At 38.2% G+C, this 13,302-nt stretch overlaps 1 protein-coding gene across 1 annotated transcript; it reads right to left on the bottom strand.

The window, feature by feature from the left end:
- Positions 1-2,926: 2,926 nt before the first annotated feature.
- LOC141651824 (uncharacterized) lies at positions 2,927-3,691 on the bottom strand. Its single transcript, XM_074459517.1, has one exon. The coding sequence runs from the start codon at positions 3,689-3,691 to the stop codon at positions 2,927-2,929; it is 765 nt and encodes a 254-aa protein (XP_074315618.1).
- Between the last annotated feature and the right edge of the window lie 9,611 nt (positions 3,692-13,302).

Raw genomic sequence — 13,302 nt, 5'->3', positions numbered from 1 at the left:
CATATTGGATAAAACTTCCGCACATAAAAGAAAAAGATACGGGGATAAGGGATCACCTTGACATAATTCTCGGCTCGGTTGAAATTCCTCTGATGGTGAACCGTTAATTAGAACCGAAAATGTGACAGTAGAAACGCAGTCCATAACTCGTTGCACCCACTGAGTGTCGAAGCCTATCCGAATTAAAACCCGCCTTAAGAACCCCCATTCCACCCTATCATACGCCCTAGCCATGTCGAGCTTGATCGCCATATGTCCCTCCGTCTGTCTATTATTCTTCATGTGAAGAAAAATCTCGAATGCAATCAAAATATTGTCGAAAATAAGTCGACCCGGTTTAAACGCGCTTTGTTTTTCCGAAATAATTTCCCCGAGAAAAATTTTCAGACGGTTCTCAAGCACTTTAGAGACTAACTTGTTGGAATAAGTGTCCTCCGACAATAATGCGATCAGAACTGTCGATCATAATGATCACATGTTTAAATCTCATATTTAAGAATACATGTGGGAAATAATATTTTACAGTCAACTGGTCCACACATATCGGTAATGATTGGCTGACTAGAGTTTGACATTACTGTCGTGTGACGATGGTGATCAGTTGATCCCCTTAGGTCATACCTATAGGGAAATACTCTTAATTGATTATTTAATTAATCGTATGCCGATACGAGTTAATTAAATTGCTTAAAATTGACGGATGATTTTGTGAGTATAATTACGTGTCTTATTGTAATTTGATTAAATAAGATTCGGTCTAAGTAATCGAATTGTTTTATTACTTAGATTAATTTATTGTTTATGAAACAATTAAAAATAGAATGAATAATTTATTATAAATACAAGTTGTTGTAGTTTATAATTATATGACCCATTTTGGTACAAGTAATTATGAATTACTAATTATTTTTGTATGTGACATATTTAATTATATGATGATTTTTAATATGTTAAAAATACATTATAATGTAACATGTCAAGTAACATGTCACATATGTCACAATTGACAAATGACAAAAATAAAATGGACCACCATGTTATATGGGTGACCGAAATTGGAGGGGTTTTAGGGTTGTTTTGTTTGAATTATTTTATTCTACAAACACAATCATAACCCTAGGGTGTAGGCATGCAAGGCTAAACATTTTGAGAAGAACAAACTTAAAACTAGGGTTGCATGCTAGTCTCTTGTGAAGAGCAAAAATAAAAAGCATTGGGCATGCTACCCAAGGCTATTTTTTTCGGCCAACCATAAGAAATAGAAGGAGTTTTCTCTTCTATTATTATTCATTCATTCTACAACTCAAGATGTGTGATATTTTTGAGTGTGCAAAAATTACTCTAGACTTTGTGAAAGAATAAGAGAGCAAAATCTCACAAAATCCTCTTCTCTTGACCGAAATACAAGAGAACAAAAACACCATTTTGTGTCCAAATTTTAAGTAAGATTAATATTATTACTAGCTCATAATAATGTTAGTTATTAAGGGTGTTCCTTGGGTATATGCTTTTGGGAGAGGTTCTAATTTGAACCTTTGTTCATCCATTGTTGGAAAGCTCAAGAACTAACAAGTAGGAGATCTTGTTGGTGCCCAAAAATCCGAAACACCAATGTAAGAAGTGACGATTTCTTCTCTACCTTGTTTTATGTTTGCATGCATAAGTTCTTGTTTTAATGTAATGACTAAATTAAACTATCATACTATGAATATGTATACTAATGAGATTAATGAATCCTAACAAAACTTATAGGCCACATTACAAAGACTAATTGGCCTGAAATCACGGATTTTATCTGGCGCCTTCTTCTTCGGAATCAAGACTATATGAGTCTTATTGAGTCGAGCCGGAGACCTGTGACCACGGAGGATTTCGAGCATTGTACTCACGACATTAGACCCAACAATATGCCAATAAGATTGGTAAAATAGCCCATTCATACCATCGGGTCCAGGGGCCTTTAAAGGATGCATTTTATTTAAAGCTTCGACAATCTCCGCTTCATTATACTCCGCTTGCAGGACCTGGTTCATCCGAGTCGTCACACGCCCCTCAATCCCCTCTAAAACGGCCTCAAAATTCGATGGTTCTGCCGAGGTAAACATCCCTTTGAAGTAATCAATAGCCACCATCGAAATCTCCTCTTCCCCCACACGCACCTGCCCAGCATCATCAATAAGATTCCCGATAAAATTCTTGCGTTTACGCTCCCCTGCTCGTGAGTGGAAAAACTTAGTATTACGGTCCCCATCCCTAAGCCATAAAGCACGTGACCTCTGTCGCCAATATTGCTCCTCTTGTCTGTATAAACTCGCTATTTCCGCTATGAGCTTCCTCCGTTTTGGCACACTGCGTTCCGTTCTATTGCCCTCATTGAGACGAGCAAGCTGTTTCCGTTTCAATTCTAGAGATCGACTTATCTTACCAATGCTAGTCTTCTTCCAGGTAGGGGTGGGCATAATCCGGTCCGGACCGGAAAAATGGACCGGTCTGGACCGGAATCGAGTGGACCGGAACCGGAATTAAAAATTCCGGCCCGGTATCCGGTCCACCATTTTCCAACATTCCGGTTTCCGGTCCGGTCCGGTCCGGGACTGGGACCGGTATTTTCCGGTCCGGACCGGTTTGGACCGGAATGCCCGGAATTATGGTTATTTTCATTTTTTTCTTAAAATTGTATTTTTATTCCGGTCCAATTCGGTCCAACCGGTCCGATCCGGTCCAATGGACCGGAATTTTTGGTCCGGAATTTGAAAAGGTGAGTAATTCCGGTCCAACCGGTCCGGTCCGGTCTTAGACCGGAATTTTTTCGGTCCGGTCTTGGACCGAAATTTTTGTAATCCGGTCCGGTCCCGGTCCGTGAATTTTAACGATTCCGGTTCCGGTCCAAACCGGTTCCGGTCCGGTTTTGGACCGGTGCCCAGCCCTACTTCCAGGCATACAATTCCTTCCTACACGCCCTTAGCGAATCCACCAAATCCCCTTGCCCCTTTTCGACCCCTCTAATGATAGCCTCTTCGCAACCCTCCTCACCAACCCATATCTGCTCAAAGCGGAACCTACTCCTTGTCTTACTTCCTATCTCACGTCGATCAAAATCCAATCTCAAAGGGGCATGGTCAGACCACTCGCGATCAAGATGAAAAAGTCTAGCATAAGGAAAGAGATCTAACCATGTTTCGGTACAAAGGGCTCGATCAAGTCTGCATTGATGATTAGCATCCCCCGCCTGACCATTATCAAACGTGAATTTGTACCCTTCCCAAGGAGCATCTCTCAACCCACAGTCATCAATAGCCGACTGGAAATTATTTATTTGCCATTGCGCACGACTTCCTCCCTTCATCTCGGTAGAGTATAAAATCTCGTTGAAATCTCCAATGCAAACCCATGGAAGAGCCGACTGGTTATGAAGTAAGCGTAGCAATTCCCAAGAAAGATGACGGTCCGAGACTGCCGGCCACCCATAGAAGCCCGTGATTCTCCACTCTTTCTCCCCTTCTCGGATATGACAATCAACATGGTGAATAGAAGCTGATACAAAATTACAATCGACCTCCTTTTTCCATAAAAAAGCGAGACCCCCCGACCTACCGACACTATCCACTTCTATCCCATTATACTCACCCAACCATTCCCTCACCCTCCTCATATCACGACCACAGAGCTTCGTCTCGTAAAGGAAGATCATGGCCGGGGCCTCCCTCCGTACTAAGGTACGAAGGGCATTCACCGTGTCGGGGTTGCCCAAGCCCCGACAGTTAAGGCTTAAAAGATTCATTGGGCCCAGCGGGGTTGAGCCACCTCAACCTTCGCCTCAGGTATTAAGACGCCCCCGAAATACAAGAGAACAAAAACACCATTTTTGTGTCCAAATTTTAAGTAAGATTAATATTATTACTAGCTCATAATAATGTTAGTTATTAAGGGTGTTCCTTGGGTATATGCTTTTGGGAGAGGTTCTAATTTGAACCTTTGTTCATCCATTGTTGTAAAGCTCAAGAACTAACAAGTAGGAGATCTTGTTGGTGCCCAAAAATCCGAAACACCAATGTAAGAAGTGACGATTTCTTCTCTACCTTGTTTTATGTTTGCATGCATAAGATCTTGTTTTAATTTTATGACTAAATTAAACTATCATACTATGAATATGTATACTAATGAGATTAATGAATCCTAACAAGCGGTATCATGAGCCTTAGGTTGTTTGCATGCAAATCGGTTTATTGTTTTTCAGAGTTAATCTTATTAACAAATAAAACTTGTAATTTTGTGTTTATTATGATATATCACGAAATCACTTTGCATGTTAAAGTTTCTGGTCCTAAAATGTATTTGGGATATTTTGGTTTATTTATGGATTTTATTGTTCATTTTATATATTATTGGCATTAAAATGTGATTTTTATGAGAAAAATGTCAATTTTGGACGAAAAATAGCCAAACTTTGAATTTTTCAGTGTTTTTTGGATATGTTTTCACATATATTATCTAATAATGGCATGTTAAATCTCGTAATAAACTAAGTTATTTTGCATGAAATATGGATTTTATAAGCTTAAATCGAATTTAAAGGGTTAATTAGGTTAATATAAGTTATATTTCGAATCTGGTCATGAAAATTTAATATGTTGTCACATGCATTTTTACTCAGTGTGTGTAAAAATCTTAGAGGCATTGGACTCCTTTAGCATGATTTATGAATTTTTGGGTAAAAATTATATAAATAGTGATTTTATTTAGTATATAATGCTAAAACATATTTCATGACTAAAGAAAAATGTCACATGTTGCATTTTATCATATATTTCAGATCTAAAAGTGAAAAGTTGATGAAAATAAATTTTCTCATATTTTAATGGTCATATTTGTTAAAATCGATAAACCGCAACATTGTTTTTCTCGATAATTTTTTCGAAATATTTAACCTAAGTATTGAACATTATGAGAGTCAAGGTTTTTTTTTTTTCAGAATGTTCATAAGTTTCAATTTCAAATTTTGAAATTATTTGAAATTCTTTTGATTTAATTTGAAGTTTATGTTATAAAATTGTAATTTTAAGTCCATTATGAACAATGTTGTTAAATCAAGTTGAATTATTGTCAAAGTGTTAGTGAAGACTAAATTTTGAGTCCTAAGTGAATTAGGATAATTAACTTGACCATAAATACGAGTTTATGTAACATATTGTGATTTAATAAGTTAAATCGCGCAAATCCGTAAAAACCGATTAATATACGATATTGGCTCTTAAAAGGCGATTTAGCATAAAATTAAGCATGTTCATACAAATTATAATGCTGCATTTTATTTATGATTGTCATATTTTTATTTTATATAATTTTTGAATTATGTAATTTTACTTAGTATGGCCTTAGTTTTTAATTGGTATTACCCGAAATGTATGGGAATATCGATTCGGTTGTAGTTTTTTTTTGTGATCTCGTATCACCAATTTGTAATTTAATAGTTATTTAATTTTTATTACAAATGTATAATAGGAAATTATGTAATTCATTTTGTAATTTAATTATTCCGGAGTTCCTTGAAGACAGTGCCATTCGAGAAGACGGTCCATCAAAGACGGTGTTACCTCGAGATGCGTGTCAAAACCGAAGTTCAAGGGACCAAAGGAGTTGGTTTCCGAATTTGTAATAGTTTATTAGATTTACTATTTTAGGAAGGCCATACTAGGACTTTATATTTATGCTTTGCATTTTATTTATATGTTGCATGCATCGCTAAATCGCCATAACTAAACATGCATTTTATATCGAGTTTATCAACCGTGTCAATTACAATTATCGTAGTTCACCGTTATAGTTCACTTAAAACGTGATAGATAATAAATTGACATGACCTCTCGCTAAATTAACAATTGAGACTTAGCCTTACCAAAAATTAGAAACCATGAAAACCTATTTCGTGAGGGAGTGCGCTCGGCCAAACCGGGGTACAAACCTTGTTACGTAGGGGAAGTGGGTGATAAATGTCTATCCACCGAATTCATGTTGATGAGGGATGTATCGCCAAAGCGTGCCCAAGTTAATGTGAATTTGGATCATGGACACATTTATTCGAAATTTGGGTTGAACTCAACAAAAGTATTCTCGACCATAGCCGGATGTGTTTTGGGCTAAAGATTAATATTAATGTAATTTTATCGACCAAGAGTTCTAAAAGTAGAATCGATTAAAGAGTTAATCCACCAAGTTATATTGATAAGGGTTGTATCGCCAAAGCGTGCCCAAGTTAATATGAATTTGGATCTTGAAATCATTTATCATAGTTGGGTAGAGGTCACTATGTAAATGTTTTACTTGTTTACAAGTATTATTATAACGATAAATGTTAGTTTTCATCATTCCGTTGTCGCATCGTTCTATTTCTTCACCAGAATTTATATACGATATCATTTCGATTCAAATCTCCATTAAAACATCGTTACTAAAGACAAATTTGAATTTTCTTCTAAAACATCGTATTATCCATTGCAAGGATCTCTTGTGAAGAGTATAGATAAAATTTATTCGTGATCAAAAGGGTTTTTGATTTTTGACTAACATATCTACTTACAATGAATTGTTTCTCATGTGCTTAATTGAGTTAAGTACTTTGAAACGTTAAATCATTTTGGTGACTGGATTTGTTAGAAATCGTAATTGACCAAAATACCGCAACCACTTCAACGAAAGTTTTAAGACTAAACAAACGAATGAAGAGTAGTCTTCATGAATTTCAATTGTGCTTCTCTTAGCAAAGACTCATTGAAATGAATGGGAGCATTCTCTTAAACCGTTAAGAAAAGGATGAGGTTTAAAGAAGTAATATTAGAATGGAATTGATACAAGGTAATGGTAAAAGTAAAGTTATTGACACACACGACGCAATACACGGCCATTCAGCCTAGGAAACCGTGCACAAAGGGGTGGCCCACGGCTTACATGACTCACGGCCTTGGGTCACTCCTCGTAATGTGTGCTTTAACTTAATCTCATCGAATTAGACATAAGGCCACGCACCAAAGCATGCATTAGCATAAATCGGGCCATGTCGCTTTAAACAACATGCGATTTACTAGGCTCTTACATGCATTGAGGCACAACCATCTAACCAAACAAGACTAAGGTTTTTGGAAGGAGTTTTGACTCGATAAAAGAAAGCTACCTTGAAAATTACAACTCGATAACGAACGATAAATTACAAGCGACAAAGCAAATAAAGAACGAACGATGTAAAACGAACGAAACAAGAAAGACCAAAGGACATGGCCCAGCCTCACGGCCTAAAGCCACGTCTAACCCTAGGTCCTAGGTCAGGTTCATTAGTTAGATCAATTGATTGCGAAACAAGTTCGAAAACGGGCTAGAAAACAAGTTAGAAACGACGTTGATCGATTTGGAAAGATACCTTGCAAACGCGCATTCTACACGGCCTAAAAGGGGTCAAATTAGGTCAAGTTTACTAATTAATTTAACTCATCGAGTGTTAATAAGAAGGTTCTAATCACGCACTCTTATACTAACGAGAAATTAGGTGAAAGAGAGAGATGCATTCGATTTAAGTTACAAAATCGTCAGTTGATTTTTAAAGCTATGTCGATGTACCCTAAAGTGTCTAATTAGGTTATTAAATTGATCTAATGTCATCTAAACGAGTTATATGTTAACAATCAGAGGTCATACTAACATGTAAATGGTCCAGGGGTAGGTCGAATCACACGAGAGAAGAGAGGGGTCAAAAGCGAAGAGCGAAGTCAGAATTTGTTTTATTAATGCCCTACCTTGAACACGAGGATATGTAAATGAGACGGGGGTGTACGACCGACTGATGTAGCGGTTTCTTTCCCATATCAAGTAAAAGCGGGTGTTCATGGTGGTACTTTAACTCATACTCGGACTAAACTAGTTTCGTAGTTAATTATAACAATCGATAAACAAAAAACGATAAACAAAAAAAAACGAACTATAAAAACAAACATAAAAAACGAAATAAAAGGGAGAAAGAGGAGGATTTGATGCACCCTCAACCTACATGTATCGTTGACACCATCTTGGGTCGTAATCGATGGTAGATTTTATCTCGAGAGGCCGTCGTCGACGAAAGAACAAAGCAACAACACGTTTTTTTGCAAATCTGGACAGCAACTTTCAAACAGCGATTTCTCTCTCGTTTCACGGTGAAAATTCGATTTAAAAGATGTTTTGAAAACTAGAAAGAGAGGAGAACAGAGATCTTAAAGCAACCCCTGCTCGTTTTGAGTTATTGGGCGCGAAAAACGAGCACAAACAGAATTGGATAGACAGGAAAAAGCCGCGAAAACAGAGTGTATAACACTCTGTTTTTCGAGGGAATTCGTGTACTCTCAAGGGCAATTTGGCTCATAAATCTTTGTCTAATGTGTAGATGGATGTTGTATGGTTAATTAGTAACAAGAAACTCAAATTTTAATGGATGTTTGAAGGAGGAACGAATTGTATTTCGAAGAGGACACACAAACTGTTCCAGTTTGCAAGTCGGTTTTGTGAAGGGTTTTTGAGAGGCAATTAGGGTTTGTTTCTGGAGTTTAAAGCTTGTAAGTGACGGTTGTATGTATGGAGAACTTAGAGGAATGAATGTATGATGAAGGGGGGGTATTTATAAGGAGTTAAGGTAGGGTTTTAGAGGGGAGAGGCAGACGGGCTCATTCACGCATAGCTGCTGTCCAGCAACTTTTGTGAGGGTTTGAGAGGGGTTTTCTTGGTGGTTAAGCTAAGGTAATATGGTTAGGATACTAGGGTATGGGTTAGGGTTAATGGTCACGGGTTTTAGTGGTATTTGGAGCGGGTTTTGGACTCGGGTTTGAGCTGCAAAACAGGGGGGGCTGCTTTGTGTATGCGGGCTGTTTGGGGGTGATTTGGGGCATGATTTGGGCCGTGGTTATGGGGTTCGAACTGGGGTTGGATGGGTAGAGGCTTAGGTTGGTTAGTGTACTCGAGATTCGTGCCAACTCGTAAAGAAAACGGGCTCAAAAACCGAGCTAAAATCAAGCTCCAAAACGCGTGGTTAAAACGAGTTTTTTTCGATTTTTAAATCGATTTTTCAAATCGATTAACACATTGATTTTTCAAATCAAATACACTCATAAAATGATTTTTCAAATCAAAAAATTATTTTATTTTCAATAAAATAAATTTGAGAAAATAAATTCAAAATAAAAATAAAATGAATTCACCTTAAAAAAGCTTTAATTTAAATATCATTTAAATTAATAAAATACTCCGTCGACAACGCTCATTCTACATCGTAAAACGAACCCAAATAATGACAGTGACAACTAATAAATACATGTGTCCTATCATCATCGGGTGTTTGTCGGGTTCTCTATAAATTCCAATATCGACGGATACGGGTATCTACAAAGGGATTCAATCCACTCATCAACCAAGTTGTCATCTTGTCGGTTTCTTACGGGTCTTAACCAAGTCCAAATGAAGCCACCTTTGTTTGAGTCGGTCTTAGCACTCGATGTAGGCTAGGATAAGGATATAGGTTCAGATGAGTAGTGTCAAGTCTCGGAATGAGCTTTATCTAACGGTGTAGGCAAAGATGCTCAGTCAGATAGATGTGGGTTTTTGTTGGGAACAGAAAATATGAAAAACCCGCTGAAAAGAAAGAAGGCGTGGAAGAAAATTATTAAAAGCCCGCTGAAAAGAAAGAAGGCGGTGGCAAGAACTGATGAAAACTCGCTGAAAAGAAAGGAGGCGAGGAGAAGAGTGACAGAATGTTCCCAACAAGAGTGATGTGTGATGTCTAAGTGTTCTCATAAAATCAGTCTGTGTTTAGTGTCTGGGTGAAGCCAACGTTGTTGCTCTGTGAGTTTAATCCACCTTGTCAATGCCAAGTGATCTTGATTCCCATGTGCCCTCGGGAGCATGCCCATTCCATACGATATCTCCATCCCAAGTTCGACGACCTTGTGATTCCCATTTGCCATCTTTTGGCGCCGGAATGGCCAATTTACATTTCTACCCCCAATAAGTCAATAATTGAATTAAAACCCATGCACACTTGCGGTTTTATTTTCCTTTTTGTTTTACGGTAGCGGGCTACGCCCACGTTATTTACGGGTGATACAGAGTGTCTGAGTCGTATTTCGTGCTCACCCGTCAAGGTTCGATTTCAAAATGCCAAAGATTTCAGAATTCCGAAATTTCAAAAACTTTTTGCGAATTATGGATAGATGATCCAAGTAGTGGAATCTTTTCGGGTTGATGACCCCAATCTTTCGAAATTCAAAATTTCAAATTCAATTTTTGAAGGGTCGATGGCCCAATATACCAAGTGTTGTCAAATTTAAACTTCGGGTCGATGGCCCAATTATTCAAAATTTTCAAATTCAATTTTCGGGTCGATGACCCAATCTTTCAAATAATCCAATTTTAAGATCGATGATCCAAATGTGCTTATGTGATGATTATTGCTAGTACGTTTTTGTGTTTCAAATATAGCAGGATATGCTTCAACTGGGGCTCTAAAGTCTTCGACTTTAGAGCCATTGCAAACTGGGGGCTCTGAAGCCGTTGGCTTCAGAGACCATTATCAAGATGTAAAGGATGGCATCCGCCAAGAATTCAATTCAATACAAGAGTATGAAATGGAAGAATTCCTTAGCTGAAAGCGGCGGCAACCTCCTCGGAAAGTCCCGTCCCATTTGGGCACCTGCCAGCAGATGATAAGCTTTGGGCAAGTGTCAACAGATGATGAATTTCGGACAAATGCCAGCAGATGATAAACTTTGGGCAAGTGTCAGCAGTTGCCGAACTACGACGCGGGTTTGATTCCGTCAGAAACGGATACGTAGGCGCCTAAGGATAAGGCTCAATCCACCATATATGCAATTTATGGGTCGACGACCAACGATGATAATTTGACGCAACAGAAGCAAGAGTTAATCCCCGACGAAGTTTCAGGTATGATCTCTTCTTATGGCTGGCGAGCTTATATACGCAAGTCTATGGACTATAAACGACCCTTGAGAATCCTCGGTCGAGAGGGACTGGGGTATACTTTGACTTTCGCCTTGTCCAAGCCTCAGTCAAAGTGGGGGCTCTGTAGATACCCGTATCCGTCGATATTGGAATTTATAGAGAACCCGACAAACACCCGATGATGATAGGACACATGTATTCTTTAGTTGTCATTGTCATTATTTGGGCTCGTTTTACGATGTAGAATGAGCGTTGTCGACGAAGTATTTTATTAATTTAAATGATATTTAAATTAAATGTTTTTTTTAAAAAAGTGAATTCATTTTATTGTTTTAATTTGAATTTATTTTCTTAAATTTATTTTATTGAAAATAAAATATATCTTTTGATCTGAAAAATCATTCATTTTAATGTGTTATTTGATTTGAAAATCGAATTTGAACATTGAAAACTCGTTTTTAATCACACGTTTTGGAGCTCGATTATAGCTCGGTTTTTGAGCCCGTTTTCTTTACGAGTTGGCACGAATCTCGAGTACATTAACCAACCTAGGCTTCTACCCACCCAACCCCAGTTCGAACCCTCATACCCACGTCCCAAACACTCCACAAACAGCCCGCAAATAACACAAGCACCCCCCCTGTTTTGCGTGCTCAAACCCGAGTCCAAAACCCGCTCCAAACACCACCAAAACCCGTGCCCATTAACCCTAAACCATACCCTAGTGTCCTACCCACATTACCTTAGCTTAACCACCAAGCAAACCCCCCATAAAAACCCTAAAAACCCCACAAAATAGCTGATGGACAGCAGCTATGCAAACCGAGCCCGACTGCTTGTTGCTCTCTTTTACCCTACTTTAACTCCCTATAAATACCTCCTCTCCACCATACATTCATTCCTCTAAGTTCTCCATACATACTACCGTCACTCACAAGCATTAAACTTCAGAAACAAACCCTAATTGCCTCTCAAAACCCTCGACAAAACCGATACATCCAAACTGAGAAACAGTTTGTGTCTCTCTCGAAATACCATTCGTTCTCCCTTCAAATCTCCATTAAAATTCGAGTTTCTTGTTCCTAATTAACCATATAACATCCATCTACATCTTAGACAAAGATTCACGAGCTAAGTTGACCTTGAGAGTACACGAATCCCCTCGAAAAACAGAGTGTCATACACTCTGTTTTCGCGGTTTTTCCTGTCTGTCCAGTTCTGTTTGTGCTCGTTTTTCGTGCCCAATAACTCAGAACGATCATGGTTTGTTTTAAGATCTTTGTTCTACTCTATTTCTAGTTTTCAAAACATCTTTTAAATCTAATTTTCACCGTGAAACGAGTGAGAAATTGCAGTTTGAAAGTCGCTGTCAAGATTTACAAAAAACGTGTTGTTTGCTTTGTTCCTTCGTCGACGACGGCCTCTCGAGATAAAATCTACCATCGATTACGACCCAAGACAGTGTCAACGATACATGTAGGTTGAGGGTGCATCAAATCCTCCTCTTCTCCTTTTTATTTCGTTCTTTTATGTTTGTTTTTTATTGTTCCTTTTACGTTGTTTATCGTTTTGTTTGTCGTTTGATATCGTTAACTATGAAACTAGTTTAGTTCGAGTATGAGTTAAAGTACCACCACGAACACCCGCGTTGACTTGAGATGGGAAAGAAATCAGCCACAACGGTCGGTCGTATCCCCCATCTCATTTACATATCCTCGTGTTCAAGGTAGGGCATTAATAAAACGAATCCTAACTTCGTTCCTCGCTTTTGACCCCTTGCTTGTTTCGTTCAATTCGACCTACCCTAGGACCCGTTGCATGTTAGTTAGACCCCGATTTGTTAACATATGATTCGTTTAGACGACTTTAGATCGATTAAATAACCTAATTAGACATGTTAGGGTGCTTCGACACAAGCATTAAAATCGACCAACAATTCTATAACCTAATTGAATGCATCTCTCTTTTCACTCGATTTCTCGCTAGCATAGGAGTGCGTGATTAGCACCTTCCTATTAACACTCGATGAGTAAGCATTAATCTTGTAATTTTGTGACTTAGTTGGACCCTTTTAGGCCGTGTAGAATACACATTCGCGTGACATCTTCTCAATCGATCAACGTCGTTTCTAACTTGTTTTCTAACTCGTTTCCTAACTCGTTTCACAATCATTTGATCTAACTAATGAACCTAACCTAGGAACTAGGGTGGACGTGGCTTGGCCGTGAGGGTGGCCGTGCCTTTTGTCGTTCTTGCTTCGTTTTTTAATATCATTTGTTCTTTGTTGTTTTGTAGCTTGTAATTTATAGTTTGTTCATCGGGTTGTAATTT

This window comes from Silene latifolia, chromosome 4 (genome assembly GCF_048544455.1).
Source record: "Silene latifolia isolate original U9 population chromosome 4, ASM4854445v1, whole genome shotgun sequence".
Classification (NCBI taxonomy): domain Eukaryota; kingdom Viridiplantae; phylum Streptophyta; class Magnoliopsida; order Caryophyllales; family Caryophyllaceae; genus Silene; species Silene latifolia.
Note: the sequence above shows the minus strand (reverse complement) of the source record. Positions and strands in the feature narration are given on the sequence as shown.